Genomic DNA, 18,507 nt, shown 5'->3' with positions numbered 1-18,507 from the left:
TGGGCAGGGGCTCACCGCAGCCATGGGCACAGCTGGACTGGCAGCCGTCTCTCTGACTCCACTGTCTGTTCTCTTCCCACCACCTCCCGGGCGTCCTGCGGGGCAGAAGGGCTCTGAGGGAGCCTGCAGTCCCAGCACGGTGGTTCAAAAGACTCCCCAAAGGAGCGAGAAATGAAATCAGGGAATACCCTGTGCACTGGGCCGCCTGGGGCTTGCCCTTGCTTAGCTCACAGCTCCTGCGTGGGCCCTCAGGTGTCTACTGGCCAGCTCCAGCGAACACACGCTCGCCAGGATCCACTTGCCCTCTGCCTCGGGGCCACGCGTCACCAGGCCTCAGCCCTGACCCGCTGTCAGCACCTGCTGGGACGCTCGCCCACAAGATGAACTACCTACCGGGCTGAGCGCAGCAGAAAGCTGCGCGTGCCTGCGGGGTGGAGGGAAAACCACAGGAGGGGCGGGAGGCCTCTCGGAGCAGCAGGGACTCCAGGTCTCAGACTAACTGGGTAGAGCCATGACAGGCTGGTCCAGAAAAGCTGCTGGTCGCGCCTGTGTCAGCTGGGCCACAGGAGGACAGGCTGCTTGTTCGTGAGGATTAATTGAGAGACGATATAAAATATATGAGGACATTCCGCACGCAATGGAGAGTGAAAGTTAGGAAGGTCGTACTGTCATTAAGACATTTGAAGGCTGGAAGGGAGGGGCTCCTGAGTTGCTCACGGACTGACTGCTTTCCCCAACCCTAAGGTCTAGTGATGTTTTTGTCTGTGAAAGCAAAAAAAGCAGTAGCCCCTGTCAGTCAGGACCCTGGGCTGTAAATGACAGAAACCCAACTCAACCCGCGTGGACCAAATGGAGCCCTAACGTGAAGGCTCAGACGATGGAAAGGGCAGGGCACAGGAGTGCATGCCATTTCTCACCTACGTATCCGCTTCTCTTACCCTGTGAGATCAGGTTCCTCCTGGGCCTGGAGACATAGTCACTCTCACACCACACACCTCTCAGCCTCCTGTCCTCTTCATTCTACTGGGAAATCCCAGGGAAGGACTTGTGCCAAGCTAAGTAATAAGATTCCAATACAGAGGGGGGAGGAAGAGTAAGAAGTGTGTGCCCCTGGAGGGGACAGTGGGCTGCACTGCCGTGACGAGGGAAGTGCTTCCCTCAGACCCTGAGTCAGGTCTTGAAAGGTTATCTAGAGGACCATGCGCAGATGTCTCCTCCAGCCACCTCCGTGAGCTGGCGCAATGATGGAACACAGTGCGGGCAGTGGCAGCACCCGCTAGGGAAACATCGAGATCTGGGCCCATTTCTTGCAGATTTTGGAGGAAGTACCGCAGAATGATCAGATGCACAGTCAGTCTTGGGAACAAACTCCCTCTCTCTGACATCTACCTCAACAGCCTTTCTTCAACGTTCCCTCAGTAAGGAACCATCATCTGTATCCTCAAATAACTTAAAACTACCCAAGCATTGGTAGGCATGAGGCTGGATCCAATGGGGTCCTTTCATCTATTCACTCTCCTCACCCCAACTTCTGGGCACCAGCTTATATGGCCTTGGAAGGCAGAGGAGAAACTCAAAATTTAAAAAGAGCAATTCAAAGAGATGCAATGACCTGGGCCACATAGGACAGGTCCGAATAACTCCCAAAGAGGTCTTCCCAGACAGCACTTCAGCTGAGGAGGTGCACCCCCCAACCCCGGCCTCCGAGGAGCTGGTCACCTGCAGCAGAGGGCACTAGAGGCTGGCAGGTTTCTGGGTTCGATTTCCTACGGTGGTCTGGGGACTGGGACCTAAGCCCCCTGCCAGGCAGTGAGCCCTGCAGAGCTCTGGGGCCTATAACCTCCTGATTGCTTGCAGTTCTGCAAGGAGATATCAAAGCCAGGAAGAAATGGTTTAAAGCCAAACAGAGGAGGTGAGGGAGCACAGAAGGCTGACTCGGGATGGAAGGAGTCTGAAGGGGATGAGGGGGAGGGCCTGGGGGCTGAGAGGGTTAGGCCAAGGAAGAAGAAAAATAAGAATTAAATGAAAACAGCGTTTGTAGTTGGGCTCCTCTCAGGAAAAGTACTGCCATGAATGCATTAACCCTCCATGGGCCCTGGTGCCTGCCTGCTGGGCACATAAAGCTTAGGGGATATAATATCTTCCAGGTGGGTGTGCCCAGAACACACAAAGGTGCTTGACAGGTCATTTCAAACTGACTGTCAAGGTCAAAACAACACCACCTGCAGGTACAACTGAAATATTTTCACCCACCCCCCTCTCTGGGTTCTCTGTTGTCATTTGTTAAACTAAAGCCCAGTTGAGCAGCAGACAAACCTGATAATTGTTCAAACATATGTAGGTGTGACTTATCTGCTTGCAAATGGAGATAATGGGAGGCTAAAACAAGGGGCGGCGGTGGGGAGACAAGTTAGCTGCTAACTCTGAGGGGGCAAGGGCTGGGGCTGAGCGCTAAATGCCTGGCTGAAGGAAAGGGGCCTGAATTCTTCCAGGGATCGTACCCCTGGCTTGGTATTTGGAAATGCTGGTTTGTACGATGGTCCACAGCACACAGGTGGTTCTTAGGAAACGAAGGGTGCCCATATCCTTGAGATCTGCCTATTTTGCAATCAAAGAGAGGCCCCTTCTGAACCTTCTGCTTGGGGGCCTAAAATTTAAATGCCTACTGCTGTCCAGGTGCCCAAGGAGTACAAGAAAATCGCAGGCTTATGTTCTAACTAGCTCAAACATCAAAAGAAAATCTACGTGTATGTAAACTGCTGAAAGAAACTGAATCATCCCCACACTTGTTGGAAATAAAAACTCCAACCCAATTAAATCAAAGAACCTAGGGCTCTGAGGCACTTTGAAGGCGATCCTAAATCAGCCCCTTACTTTTCAGAGAAAGAAACGAGGCTAGGGAAGGCCAGGATGCCTGGGATCCCGGCCTGTCCCTGGGCCCAGCCCCTCAGGAACACACCTTCCTTACAGTAACAGACAAGTAGGGACAGCCAGGGAGCGCCCCCACATCCTCTTCCCTCAGTCTGGCATTCTCACCGGAGGGAAGGTGGCAGGGTACGTACAGAGTCTGTGAGTTTCCCAGGATGCCCGCGCAGTCCCCACCAACCCCACTGCTATCACCTGCAGCAGAATCATCTGGGCGGGTGTGTTAACATTCAGATGCCACAACCCCAGCCCCACCCACTGAGTCAATCTCCGTGGGGTTCCAGTGGGCGCAGGGACCCCAGGGACGAGCCAAACCACTGGGTGCAGGCAGAAATGACAGAACTTTCATAACTGGTTTTCCTCATCCTTTGAAATTTCTGTTGTTGCGTGTATTTTATAGAGTACCTAATATATTAACAGAATACTAAATGCATATAACTTATGAGTAAATATCAATATTTGAAGGGGGTGATGTCCAGAAAGAGATGTGTAATCAGAAGTGGGGGCCTTCTGCCCTGAGCGGTGAGCCCACTTTCCTCACTGAGAGAAAGCAGGGCCTCCCCCGCCACCCACGGGATGGAGCTGGACTCCACGGCAGCTGCACAAGCTCCGAGGTTACTTCTGAAACGAGTCATTCCCCAAAGTGTGCTGTGAGCAGGTGATTTCAGGGGAGCAGAGCGGTCCCACGAAATGCACACTGTCAAGGGGGTCCCGGGCACCACAGCCAGGGGGATGCTGCGTATTCTGGCCCTGTCTTTGAGATGCACATATACAGCAGGATATTACATCAGGATAATAAAGATATTAAAGGCTTTATTAGCAGCCCTCCAATAAAGACTGCCTTTTAACTCGGTTTAATTCATTCATTTCCTAAACTAATTAACCCATAGTTCCTTTTCCCATATTATTAACATTCCACAAAACTAGTCTTCCTTAAAACCTACTATAAAAACAAGCCAACCCTGATTTAGGCTAAAGGTCTTGTATTTCCGTGTAGCCACAGAATCATCAGCATTCACCACACCTGTCAGTTGATAGTCGTCTACTATATGGATTCTTAGCTTTACCCATCCATCCCTTTCCAACTAGCAGCATTCAATAGGATGTTCAGAGATTGTGCATGCATGATGGAAGCCAGAAAATGGAGCAGGCTCCTTCTCAGTAGGTTCTCAGGTCTCCTCTGAGACGAAACCAACTCAGAAACTAGGATCCGCCAACCACAATCCCCACAACTTAGCAAGCTGGCTTCTGAGTGACAAAGGCCCACTGCTGGGTCCCAAGAGGCAAACCCTCCTTGCCCATCCCAAGTCTTGGCTAAGGAGCCGAGGTACCATTCACACTCTCCTGAAATGAAATTCTAGATTTCCATTTCGTGGTGAGAAGAGTTGATGGATATTTTCAGCAAGCTAACCGGGAGGGTGAAGGGCAGATCTGGCATTCCGTCTTCCCTGAACAATGTCTAGACTTTCTGAGCAGTCACCTCTATAAACAGCATGGTTAGTTAACCAAGAAATATAACATGTTCTGCTCTGCGCTCCACTCAGGTAAATCAGGGTGGACTTTTGCATTGGACCCATAAACCCCACAAAGTAATCAATTTTTAAAAAGGAATCCAGTTTTTAAAGGTGTGTTTCCTCACATCTTTGGCCGTTTAGGGTACTTCTTTTTAAGAAAAGGTAGCTGGGATAGTCTTCTGGCTACATTCTAGGGGTTGGGTAAAGTTGCCCACATTATGCCAACGGGCCTCTGTGGCTCAGACAGGGGTGGGTTCCAGTTGCATATGGGATGTGATACAACAGAAGTGATGTTCCCTCAAGCAAAGCTGGTCATTCATGTGCCTTGCTTGCGCACTTCTGGAGTTGGTGGTCTCCTCCAAAAGGAGTCTGGCCTTAAAAGAAATACATGCACAGCTCCATGCCCACAGACATACAGAACACATCGGGAGCCGGTAGCATTTGCTCACTTAGACTATCTGTAGTGGTTTGAAGAGTGAAACCAGCAAGACTAGGAATATTCCACCTCGGCAAGTTGACATTGAATTCCATTATTCTTGTTCACCCAGGGAATGTATGCTCTATTCAGCAATGGTGTTTCTGTAGAGAAATAAGTGGGAGGGGGGAGATAAAAAACTTTCCTTTGCAATGGAAAAATGGAAAGGTAGTGCTGAATGGCCATCTCAGGCTGAAGGGCTGGAAGAGATTAGGGGCCCATGATGACATCAATAGAGAGAGAGAAGATTGCAAATGTAGGTAGAGGGATGATTGCTTCAGGAAGGCCTTTCAAAGGCTGACAACTTCTCTTGAAGGATGGCCCCAGCAGTGTTCTCTGAAGGTTGGACTGTCAGTCTATGCATGTGCAGAACAGTTCAAAGAAAATAACACTTAAGCATAATCTTTCAGAGGGTGAGGAATCATGGCGTAATGATGATAAAATGCTACTTCTGGATCTGACAAGCAGCACAGCTGTTTGATGGCAAGAAGAAGATTCTGGCTGAGCCAAAAGCTATGAGTTCACTCTGCCTGTTGTTCCAACAGAAGAGAGAGAGCCTGGCCCCACCATACTCCTGTGACTTGGTGGCTTCCTCCAATAAGCCCATAGTGACCTCTGATCTTCAAGTCAACTCTGTGACCCTTTGCCAGCCCCTGAGGCAGACATGCACACCTCAGAGAGGGTGACAGATAAGGCTGAACCCCAGGCTCTGTGAGCCGTCCAGAATGAGTCCCTTTGGCTTCTCTCTCTGACTTCCCAGCTCTAGTGACTTGGGGACATCATCTATCCTCCTGCACCTGCACCTGCACCGTAAAGAATGGAGCATAGCCCTGGCTGGGTAACTCACTGGTTGGAGCGTTGTCCCGTTCACCAAAAGGGTGCTAGGTTGCAGGTTTGATCGTATGGGGAGGCAGCCGATCGATGTTTCTCTCTCACATTGGTGTCCCTATCTCTGTCTCTGTCACTCTCTCTCACTCTCACTTTCTCTCTAAAAATCAATAAAAACATATCCTCAGGTGAGGATTAATAAATAACTAAACAAATGGAGCATACACACAGCTCACTAAGCACAAATGGGTATTGTCAAGACTACCCAAATAATTGCAGCCAAGGGCTGTCAAGAACATCGCTTTATAAATACCAGTTCCTAGTTCAAGAAAAATAAAGAACCAGAACACATTAGAAGTGGAAGGCCCTTCACTATAAAATAGGAGGGAAACAAAGTTAAATAATATTCTTAAGAAGAAAAATAGAGAACAAAATGAAGAAATGAACACAAAGAGAACAGCCAAGGGGTGGGTGTGAGGGGGCATAAGCCACCTTGCTGACCATGCCACTCACCAGTCTGTTTGCTCATCGCTATAGCAACGGCAGTGGTACCAGTAAACAAAGCTTTAAAATTTTACAGGGAAAAAAATAAAAAAAGAAGGGTAGTATGAGCTGCTTTTTGTCATTCACATCCACCTGTTTGAAAAAACATAAGAGTTACACTGGAAAACAGTGGACGGAAATGCCCTTCAATTGTTAAAACAATCCATGCAGAAAGAAATTTGAGAATTTATTAGTCTTGGAAACAACAATCACAAAGAGACGAAACACACACACAGACCCCCAAGTCCTCAGAGAGTAGAGGAGCTGGCAGCCTTTGTAAACAGAAAGGTGCTCTAATGTCCAGCTCCAATCAGATTCCAGAAGCAAGGATCGCGACTGGGGCACGCTGCCTCGAAGCCAGGGTCACCTCCCCTGGCACGTAAAGGATTGTTTCAAAGCACGGCGGTTTGGTTTGGGGCATCAAAAAAATTCAAGTAGAAGCTAACAAAGAACAAGCAAAGAAAAATTCCCAAAGCTGTGAAACCTTGCTATTTAAGATAATGACAGAAATTTATGACTGCTTCCTTCCTGGCAGAAAGAAGCACGGTTAGAATCCTGAAAACAAGAGGCCCTTTGTCCCAGCATGTTGTGTTTTGCTGATTCTATTACGCATTGGCTGGGAGATAAGAATAAACAGGACAACACCCTGCCTAACCCAGGAGAAGGAGGAGGGAGGAGGGAGGAGGGAGGAGGAAAAGCTGGTTCTGTTCATTCTTGGGCATGTACGTGCACACCATTTATTTGCAAATTGAGATGCTTAAGAAAACTGTGCGTGCAATAGTCAGGAACTACTAGACGCCTTTTATTGCACAATCAAATCTTTTAAGAATAAGCCATGTGTAATAGGAAGCTTTATAGTTTTTCTCTACTGTGAAGTACGTTGAAGATATTTAAGTAATTGGCAATTATTTCTCGAAGCTCTTTATTTACCAATCCTATTTTTGTTCAGTCTTTTAAAAGCTTAAAATCAGGATGAGCAAACATGTAAACGCAGCCTCCCTCCCTGTATCAAAAAACCTTGCGAGGAATCCATCAGCAGCCTCTGGGGGAAGGAACGTGTTGATCTGAGACTCGTCCCTTCTCCACAAAGGGAGAGTTGTCAGTCCAGGCACAGGTGCTCCATGTCCTCGCAATGGAGAAGTTTGCTTAAGGACAGCAGCTGCTAAGCTCAGTCAGCTTCTAACTGGCCTGTCCCGAGCTGGTACGGCACTGCTGGCCCCAGGAAACTGGGAGAACACTTGACCCCTCTCCCTCTAACACCTGGCTGCCTGGAACCACCTCCCCCATTTCTTACTGGCTCTCCCTCACACTTCCTCATACTGTGTGGGTGTGTGGGTGGCTCAGGTGACCAAGCCCTGAGGGACCATGGCAGCTCCTGGCTTCAAAAAATGAGTTTAAGAAGTGGGTGAAGGAAAGCCATTCTAAAAGCTCACTGCCCTTCAGCTACACTGGGCTTCTTTCTGCTCCTCCAGCCCCTTCCATGGTTTCCACCTTGGGGCCTTTGGACTTGAACTGCCTCACCCTGGTTGCTTTCCCACCAGACGGTCGCAAGGCTGGCTCCTTCCCATTCTCCAGTCTCACTGCAAACATCACTCTTTAAAGAAGCTTTTGCCTCGCCACCCAAGCAAAGCTACCTATCCTCAGTCACTCTATCGCTGACTTGGTTTTATTTGCCCTTAGCACACATCTTGGTTGTTTGTTTTTATGTATACAATTTTCTCCTCTGATTAGAATGGAAGTTCCATGTGGACAGAGACCGCATCAATCTTTTTCCCACTGTAGACTCAGCATCTTTAATCCTACCTGGCTCACATTATGTGCTCAACAGAAATTTCTTACAAGAATGAATAAAGAAACAATGAACAGATGAACAGGACAATCTGGTATAGAACCGGTGGGCAAGGTCAAAGCAGACTTTGTGACTTGTCCTGAACCACACTGCTGCTGTGTTGTGTGTTTGCTTGTGGGGCCAGGGCTGAGGCCCATGGGAATGGCTGGGCATGAAGCAGGGCCACGGAGGACGTGGCTTTTTATTCAGAGCTCCGTATATAAAACCACTCCAAAAATGATTTGTAGGAGATGCCTGAAACTGAAATAGAAAAAGGGGGAAAAAGAATATTTGGATATCAGCAAGGTAGTTCTGCCAACCTAATTATGCCCCGCGACACGTAATTGTGAACTGCTGAAAGACAAATGATGAAGCAAAGCATGTATTATAAACGCACTCACAAGGAAGACGGAGGTGCTCATTTTTAACCAACCGTCATGAGTGTGGTTTCAGGATATTATTCCATTAACATTATTATTATTATTATAACGAAGAGTGTAAGCATGATGATGAGCTCGTTTCAGGCATTTCTCAATACCTAGGAAATCAGGCTTACTGGTGAATCCCTAGCTGAGACGGCTGAGAAAATACCAGGTGGCGATGGAAACGGCGGAACACTCATGATACCCACACGAAGACAACTAGCTGTTCTTCAGTAGAGAGTCATTCAAAGCGCGTTCAGATCTTCAGATAGATATCAAATCACACAAGCCACGAAATGTACACTCCATAGCTCCTTATGTGGCAGATTCAGTGGAAGGCAAAAATAAAGCAAAACACAAAGCCCACACTTACCAAATGAGAAAAGTATGGGAATGGAACTTCCACTAGTGTTTTAAAAACACACTGGTGATCTTTCTCCGAATCAGAATGGAATGAAAGCGTCTATTCCGTGGAGCGGTCATTCAGAGGAGGATTGGAGCGGGTGTTAATAGGTCATAGGTCTAATGACTTTGGGCACCTATTCTATTACTAGGTGTCAAAAATCATTAAGCGCAGAATTGACAAATGTTCTAGTTACTGTTGTGTTTGAAAAGCATTCTGAATTCTAAGAAGATGTTTGTGTATTATTTACCTTCTTTTAAATTGACTTGTCATTTCTTACATTCAAGTTGAACAAATGTGTTTTCCCTCACTTCACTGAATATCAGAATCAGGCTCAAAAGCAGACTCAGAGAACGAGTTTTAAGATTATTTATACAACCCATGACATGTAACATTTAAAATACAGTGCAATCATTAGCGATATCATCCAATTTTTTTTTTTAAAAAAACTACTTAACATGGCTATTAACAATTTACCCATTTTAGTTCATATGGGATTTTAATGTCATTTACCAAAGAAAAAAAAAGAATTCTAAAATGGTATAAAATGGGTTTCAATATGATTGACCCCTAACCACTACAGTAGTCAGGAGGCATGGAATTTATAATCTTGCATAGATGTTTATAAAGTGTGGCCTCGGGAAAGAACCATTTAATTTACCGGCACTCCTGTGAGCTCTGGTGCATAAGAACGAACAGGACAATGCCAAGTTTCGGTGTGGAGGTCTTTCCCGACGGTTCTGACTGTCCTTGATGTTTCTCTGTTCCTATTTTGGGCACGGAGTTGGCCTAGAAGACTGTCATTTTTGTCCCAGCTTTGCTTTCCAGAGCCCCAGGCAACGCCATGACCATAAATCAGGCAGCAGGACCCTGGGAGCCAACTGAGTCATAGACCCCACTTGGTCACATGTGCTCAAGGTGTTGGGATCCCAAGAGAGTCACGCCAAACAAGTGGAATCAATTTAGGTCAGAGTTAGGAAAAACAGAGTGCCCGCCGCCCCCCCCTCCCCCTCCCCCCCACCGCCCCCGCCACTGGCAGTGGAAGACACCACAACCCTCCGCAGCTCGAGCATGGGGAACAGTAACTAAGCCCAGGAAAATATCTAGGCCAGGGCAGACTCTTTCCACAGTCCAAAAAGAAGGGGGAAAATGGAAAAAAATGATATCTGACAACCCACAAATGTTTAAGTGTGCGGTTCTCCTGTTCAGCATGAAAGCACTCTTGTTGCTGCTAAGTTATTATTACCCTCACATTTTTTACATTTGTGCCCAGTACCATTTAGCCTGAGGGTATTTAGGCTTATTGCTTTAAAAATACAGAGTTAAGCATGTTTAAATCACTTTAAATATCGCAAGCAGCAGCAAACACACAGCCTACCTGCTTGGGCACGCACACTTGAAAAGCTTTACACCATGGCCCGCAGGTCAGCCAGTCCTGGCCGAGGCAGACGGACGTCAGGAAGGAGCTACAGAAAACAAGGCCCTCTGTGTGAGAGCCTCTCTGCCCGGCTTCCCTCGGGTCAGCGCTCAACTGTGAGCAAACATGCCCTGAAAGCTGCACTCTCATAAAGTGCTGAAAACTCCCAACAGATATGGCCCCTCAAAACTGTGTACAAATGAGACGCATTTAATGAACGACCCTTTCTTTGCCAATAATTCTGCTTAAATTAAGTCCAGCAGACTCTTCAAAGGGACCAAAGAAGCCCGCTTGTTAAGAAGGATTCTATATATAGACATCCAAGACAATTCTATGATGCATGTAACCAAATATATATAATTATCCTAGCTTCTACATTCCCATTATCTTCATAAATATAGGATAAAAATCAGCCTAAAGGACTTTCTCAGACCTCCGCAAGGATTAAGACTAGCCAGCCAGCTTTTTAAAAGGATACGTATGTAGTAAAGATCAAAAGCAAATGTTCTGGACAGTTCTTTTCTACTCATGGGTTTTTACTAAGAATGTGTGCAGTTTTCAGGGAAAACACCACAAATGACAGCTGTTCAAAAGCATGGAAATTAATTGGCAGCAGGAATTTCCTTGACTAACAGGGAAAAACTTAAAGTCACATGTTTCGATGAGCTTATTTTTCCCATCTTTAGTCAAGCATATCCACTGTTAATGATTAAGATTTTCAAACAGAAATATAACCAAGTAAAATCCTGAGTAGATAACCAAGTAAAACGCTGAGTGAAATCCAGCTACCTATTTTATTACTGACTGAACAATGGCATTAATGAACGAATTTTAGGTGTAAATAATACAATTTAGGGAAAGGTTCAACTTGCAGGTCTTGATTTTCTATAGGAACTAAACTATGACATCAATAAGAACAATGTAGTTATTGTATTGAGCAACAGTAGTAAGACAAGTACCTCCCGCCCCCACCTCATCCCCAGGAAGCCGCCTGCTTTGAACTGTTTTTCTAGCAGTGGTGATGGATTTACACTGATCCATCCACAGTCTCTCTGACACAGGGGCTCTTAAGGCATTGCCCTTGTGACGACGTGAGAATGGATGAGACAGCTGGTCAGGATTAGGCGAGCAGCCTATGGCCCTGGAACCAGGTTGTGTCACCCTGCCCAGAATTATGACCTTGGGATCATTAGCATTATGCTCTCACCACCTAAGCTAACCAGCCACTGATCAGCCACGATCCAACATACAACACTCTGGGGGCACCATGTCTTTTAAATCCCAGCGACAATGTCATTCTATTTTTAAGGCAGCTGAATGCAGCCCAAGACACCCAAAGGCTCATGCACGATAGAGTTTATGCACAGACTGTCCCTCAAGGAAGCAATGAGATGTCCAAGCACAAGCAATCATGGCCCTTCCATCCTAATCAAATGATAGCTCTGACTGAGCTCAGAAAAAGCAAGAAATAGTCACAGAATTCCCCCAACATGTTCTCTCCAAGTGCCACAATGGAACGATGTACCTGGCCATCCCCAGGCTTGGAAAGTTGGCAGGAACGATGAGCACATCCAGCCTGGAGAATGGGTGTGTCCCCAGCACAGCGTGCGCTGCTGAGAGGCAAGGAGAGAGCAGCTGCAGAAGGGTCTCCTGGCAGGCACCTGCGAGGCTCTCGGGGGCGAACACCCGATGAGGAATGATCTCCTGGGTTGTGGCAGACGGATTCTGGAAGCGGCAGGGGTATTCCATGTGGCCACAGACGCCAGCACACCTGGGGACAACACAAAATAAACAGATGTACTTTATGGTAAATAGGTTTATGCTTCTTGCTGTGGAGGTGAGGAGCTTTCACAGGCATGGGCCACTTCTAGGAGAGAGCCGTTCAGACAGGTTCCCAAGCAAAAACCGTACTTGAGTTCTCCGCTTGCCTGATCTATGCAGCAGTGATAAAATACAGGTGGGCATACTTCTGATTGTGCTGAACTGTTTGAGTAATTTCAATCTAAGCTACGTGAAAGCAGTAAAATCTTGTTTTAGAATAAATGGGGGGAAGGCCCCAAGACTCTAAACAGTAAAACAACTCATAAAACAAAAACTAATGTCTGCCCTTAGAATTGTGCTTTCAAATATCACTATGGAAAAAATCCTCTCCAAATCAGGGACGATTCATAACTCTGAAAGGAAGGGACAGTGCAGCCAAAGTGAAGATGGCATTCTGGAATTTGCTGGAATAAAAGCTGTGGATTTGGGTAGAGAACAATGAAGAAAATGACAGTACAGCTTTCAACTTCAAAAGAGCACAATCCACTCTACTGAAAAGTAGTCTAGGCAGTTCCTCACAAAGGCCATCAGAAGGTGTGCTGTTGAGGCATACAGAGGCACCCCCCCCCGCACCCCAATATATTTATTATTGACTAGAGGCCTGATGCACGAAATTGGTGCAAGGGGCCCGGCCCTCGCAGCCCCGGCCGTCCAGTCTAATTAGCATGTTATGCTTTTATTATTATAGATTGATTTTGGAGAGAGAGAAAAAAAGGAAGGGAGGGACACTGATTTGTTGCCCTACTTCTTTAAGTATTCCCTGGTTGATTCCTGTATGTGCTCTGACAGGGGATCGAATCCGAAATCTTGGGCAATGCTCTAACCAATGAAATACTGGCCAGGGTCTATAGAAGCACTTTTTTTGTACAAGATTTTCACCAATCCATTTTCAATACAAATGTAACTAAATCAGCCTTTTAAAGAAACAGATTAGAGACCAGCCTGCACCATCTGGCCACTGTCCTTTATTCTACCAAAGGTGGAGCTGAAAAAGAATTCCCAGAGCCTGACTCATAGGCCTCAAGAGAACCTATCTACCCAAAGAACCACACGTCAAAGGGAACTATTTTTTCACCTGTTAACAGGTCCTTTATTCAAACATAATGGAATAGTTCTCTACTTTTAATGTATAAATTATATTCCTAACTATGAGGCTTATTAGATAAACAGTGAATACTGAAAAAAACTTAAAATACCGGTACATTCCAATATGGGAGGACTGTAGCAATACTGCCTCTCCAAATTTCTGAAGTGCCTTTCACCCGCCCACAGTCAGCACTGACTGCCCCCGGAGGTCGGCACAGCGACGGGGAGAAGCCTCGCCCTCCACCAGGTGGTCCATAGAACACAGCTCCCAGCACCCATGACGTCTGGCCACGGCTGAGGGAACAGTAATGGGGGAAGACTCCTAAATACTTCTCCCAGGCTAAGGTGACAGGAAGGATATAATTGTTCAGCTTGCCAAAGTCCCCGGATTGATAACCTTGCTTTATGGAGAAAGTGAGAATAGGTGCCTGTTGGTAAACATTTAACCGAAGGCTCAGTGTCCACCTAGGGCAGTGATGGTGAACCTATTACACGCAACTCATTTTTTTGGTTGATTTTTCTTTGTTAAATGGCATTTAAATATATAAAATAAATATCAAAAATATAAATCTTTGTTTTACTATGGTTGCAAATATCAAAAAATTTCTCTATGTGACACGGCACCAGAGTTAAGTTAGGGTTTTTCAAAATGCTGACACGCCGAGCTCAAAAGGTTCGCTATCACTGATCTAGGGCCTAGTACTGTGCTGGAGCATCAATTTAATGACAGCTCTCACAAAGCGAAAAACCATTTGTTAAGTTGACCACCACAATACCTTCTCCTAATGTGTTTATATGGGTATGCAATGTGCTATGGTAATTGAAGCTCGCACTCTCCATTGAAAAGCTTGCAGAGCACATTAAATAATGGAGAAGTTAGAGGTGAAGAGGCATCTTCAGGACAAAGTTGGAGCATGCGTTTAAATTCAATCTATCAAAGCGCAATTTTGCAAGGAGTCATTCCATTGGCCTAGCTAGAAACACACCATGGGACTAGACTATTTTTTTGCAGCCAAGAACTTGAACTCTAAAAGTTAGAGAACAGTTTGAGGGAGCCAAAGAAATACCATGAAAGCCAATTTGTTCAAGAGAAAAGGTGAGTTAAATTCTCTCTGGATAGAAATGGCACTACATAAGAATAAGGTTATTTCAGTTGGATGTATTAGCGCTGGTTTTCATAATCAAGCCTCAGAGAAATGCAGGACTCTAAGAAGACAATCAAGCTTTGGGCAAGCGAGACCAGTAAGGCTCCCAATACAAATGGAAATGGCACCAGGGAGGCCACACGTGGATTCTGACGTGGGGATCGGGACACCTGGACTTCCGTGGCTGTTCAACCGGTTCCCTGTGACCCGAGGCAAGCGACTCGGTCTCGGGCCACGTTTCCTCACCTTGGACATGGTCCTCCCGGAACAGGCTGCTGAGGAGGGGAGGGCTGATTGGAAAGGGTGTGAGGGAACTTCCTGGGGTGGAGGAATGTTCTCTACCTGGGCTAGCATGTATTCAACTGTCAAAAACTGATCCAGCCGAACAACTTAAGGTCTGTTCATTCTGTAGTTTGCTAATTATAGTTTAATTAAAGGCAAACACACAAAACACCTGAACACACGTGAGCCGTCTGCGTGCGAGAGCCATGTTTCTGACGCGGTAGGGAAACGCCGTGCTTTGTGAAGCCGTGAGCCGTCTTCCACAGAGCCCGCATTAACTCACAGACGCTCTAGCTTTCCTTCAGCGTGCCCTCCAGTCACACATCGCTGTGTACGTGCCTAACTCCTACCACCACTGCTACTTACGGTTCTTGAACATTTACTAGGTGCCAAGCACTGCTCTGAACACGCTACACACATCTTCCCAGATAATCCACAACATGCCTAAGGAATAAGAACTATTCATCACAGCGTGAGTCTTCATAAGCTCCTCCCTCCTGACCCTCCTTCTCCATTAAACCTTATTTTGCTTCTTAAGTACATTTGGGTCCTGGAGTTTTTCCAGAGCTGAGCTCAGCGGCCCTGTGACTCTCCAGTGTCTGTTTCTCCTTGTCGGTGTCGCCTATTAACTCTGCCCAGAGTGGGAAGAAGGGTGGAGCCACGCCAGGCTGGTAAATGATGGGCACCAGGCACTGGTTCCCTCTTACACGACGCTGGACTGAGACGATTTTACAAGCGCTCTCTCCAAGGAATAGGGGTGGCCATGTCTGACTCAGAGCCACAGGACGGCAAACTACCTCAAGAGGTTCTCCTCCTGTTTCAGACAGCGCTGTGCTGACACCCGGGCACAAACGGTCCTCTGTCCTGGGTTCAAAAGAAATTACTGGAAAGCCTCCCCAGGGAATGCACAGCCTTTTCCCACAAGCCTTCCTGGGTTCGTCTTGAGGATTCAGTCAGTATCGCCTGCATTCCTGCTCTTCTCAAGGAACTCCGCACAGAGCTGCCCTGCGCATACCTACGCAGAAGATGCCGACCTGACCTTTGAGGAGTTTACAGTTTTGTTAGGAGAAAAAATGTTAGATCCTGATTAGTTTAGTGACACAGTCCAACATTTACGCAATTTATGAACATGTTTCGGCTAGCAGAGAAAATGCCTCCTAAAAATCACAAGTGCTCAAACCACCACCACCTGCCCCCCAGCGGGTGGCTGACAGTGATGGCAACACACATGATGATGTCATAGCGTCTGAAAGCTGGAGTGTTTTCTGCGAACATTCAGTACATTAAAAAGCAAAATGTGATATGTGCAATGCGGGGCAGAAAGCAGAAACACTCTAGGGGAGCAAGGGTTGGACAAATAACCAGCTGAGAAGGCTTGGAAAGGTCCCCCACAGCGAAGGTGTTCTGGGAACTGGAGTTCCCCTGTGATTTATCTCTACATCCCTCCTATTCAAAGAGATAGAAACAGGCCTTGTCCTCCAAGGTCCCACTCTTCATTGACTTTACACCCTCTGCCAAGTGTCCCCTTCTGTAGAGTTAGTGCCTCAGCACCTCTCCCAGGCTTTTCCAAGCTCTGTGTGCCTGTTTTCCATGCTTTTAACCATTTTTGCTGATCTCCTCTGGCCTTTATCCAAGGGTCCTGCTTAACCTGTATAGCCCCAAAGTGAAGACAATGCTTTAACCAAGGCCTCAAGAGGTTAAACATAATACAAAGATTTCCTGGTGGCTGGAGAAAGTTATACTGCAGCCAAACAAAATTAATAAACTTTCCACAGTTTGGCTGAGTGCCTTATAATTAATGAATTTACCAAAATGTTCACCCAGAATGAGCTGGAGCACACGTGGAACTGGAGCTGGAAGAGGGCCGCTCTTCCTATAATTTGGCCCACATGGACAGGGGTCAGAGGTTCAGTGACCAGCCCTGGCCGGTGTCGCTCATTGGGTAGAGTGTTGGCCCATGCACAGAAAGGTTGTGGTTCAATTCCTGGCCAAGGAAGGGAAGATTTAATCCCTGGCCCTAGTTGGGCAAATGTGGGAGACAACCAGTCCATCTCTCCCTCTCTCTCTCTCTCTCTCTTTGTCTCTCTTTCCTTCCCTCCCTCTATCCCTCTTTTCCTCCTGGAATTCCACTCTCTCTAAAAATCAATGGAAAAAAATGTCCTTGGATGAGGATTAACAACAACAACAACAACAAAAGTTCAGTGACCAATACTTTGGCCAAATTTCTGGGACCCAGATGAACACATTAGGCAAATAAAAGCCTATAGTATCTAAGGCCCCTGTGAAAGTTACGTTTCCGTGAATTGAACTAGTGGTCTGAGGAAGGCTTGAGGTAGAAAGGGGGGTTGGGAAAGACAAGGAGACCAGATGTGAACATAACCAAAAACAGTGCAGTTGGCACTTCAGAGCACCTTTGTTGGCAAACTTAGCGTAGAGCCAGAGATTTAATGGATCAAAACACAAAGCCACCCTCTGATGACTAAAGACAGCACACATGAAGCACGCAGCCAGGGAAGGATTAAGCAAATGTAAGCTATTATTTTATCAGCAGCACATTTCTGATGGACAAGCACAGTGATAAATGAAGGGAAAACTCAGTCGTAGCATGTCAGACATGGAGGGGAGTGTGGGAGGGACTTCATCCACCAGGCCCCCCGCTTCCACACTAGCACCAGCTTCCCTGTAGGGGCACCCATGCCCTGGGGCTCCAGCCGATCTGACTGGCTGGTCACTCTGGACTTTCAGGGGTGGGCAAACTTTTTGACTCGAGGGCCACAATGGGTTCTTAAACTGGACCGGAGGGCCGGAACAAAAGCATGGATGGAGTGTTTGTGTGAACTAATAGAAATTCAAAGTAAACATCATTACATAAAAGGGTATGGTCTTTTTTTTTTTTTTTTTTAGTTTTATTCATTTCAAACGGGCCGGATCCGGCCCGCGGGCCGTAGTTTGCCCATGGCTGCTTTAGAGTCTGCTTGCCCACAGAGCGGGGACTTTTGCCTCTCAGGAAGGCTGTGTGCATCTGTGTTGTGGAGGCTTGCAGTGGTCAGCTGCGTGGAGGCCTGTCTCATTTGGAGATGGAGCATTAGAAACCCCATTAACACTGTACACCTGAGCCTGCCCTCAGTCCAGCTTCTGTCAATAATAAAACCTTTCTTTTGTTCTCCTGTCTCTCAACTGGTTCTGAACTCAGGAGGACAAGAGAGGGGTTGTGTTTGCCCCGTCCCCTAAACCCTAACAGGGATACCGAAGTCCTATCTTCCCAGAATCCCCACTTCACCTGCCATGTCCTCCTCCGTCACAATTACGGATGCAAGAGGCGTGAGCAGCCATCTCAGCTGCTTCTGGGCAGCAGGGAGCATGCACAGGGGGCGCTTGCTGCCCGCTCCCCACTCGGATCTCTGCGGATGTGGCTGGGGGACAGAACAGCAGACGTCTTTCTCTGCCTCCCCCTAGCCTTCCTCAGGCACACATTTTCCAACTGCGCGCCTCTCACAGCGAATCAGGCCGCGCGGTGTGTGCAGAGCAGGGAGCGAGCGCCTTCCCAGGGAGAAATGAGACACTCCCTTCGCGCCACACCCCCAGCGAACTCTGCATTCTACAGAGAAGGATGGTTTTGCCCACAGAAACTTACTTAGCCAACAGGCACGGCACCTCCAGGCTCAAAGGTAGTGCCTCAACTCCTGTTTGCTGTTACAACGTGAATCACTCCAATTGGCAACAGTGACTCAGTCCTGGCACTGACTCTCCAGGTGAGAGTGGACCAGACTCCGGGTGGGGCAGGGGTGTTATGTACAATTTTTAAAAGTCCCAGGTAA

The 18,507-nt window shown here is 47.1% G+C and overlaps 1 protein-coding gene across 1 annotated transcript in view; it reads right to left on the bottom strand.

The window, feature by feature from the left end:
- The window catches only part of AOPEP (aminopeptidase O (putative)), a 324,231-nt gene that overhangs the window by 229,296 nt on the left and 76,428 nt on the right, over positions 1 to 18,507 (bottom strand). The window contains exon 5 of the mRNA XM_081103533.1: positions 11,881 to 12,126. Within this exon, the coding sequence (XP_080959659.1) occupies positions 11,881 to 12,126 (246 nt within the window). The remainder of the gene's footprint in view (positions 1 to 11,880; positions 12,127 to 18,507) is intronic.

The sequence above is a fragment of the Myotis nattereri genome, assembly GCF_964212035.1.
Source record: "Myotis nattereri genome assembly, chromosome: 12".
Classification (NCBI taxonomy): Eukaryota; Metazoa; Chordata; class Mammalia; order Chiroptera; family Vespertilionidae; genus Myotis; species Myotis nattereri.
The sequence above is the reverse complement of the archived record's forward strand: the minus strand, read 5'-3'. Positions and strand labels throughout refer to the sequence as shown.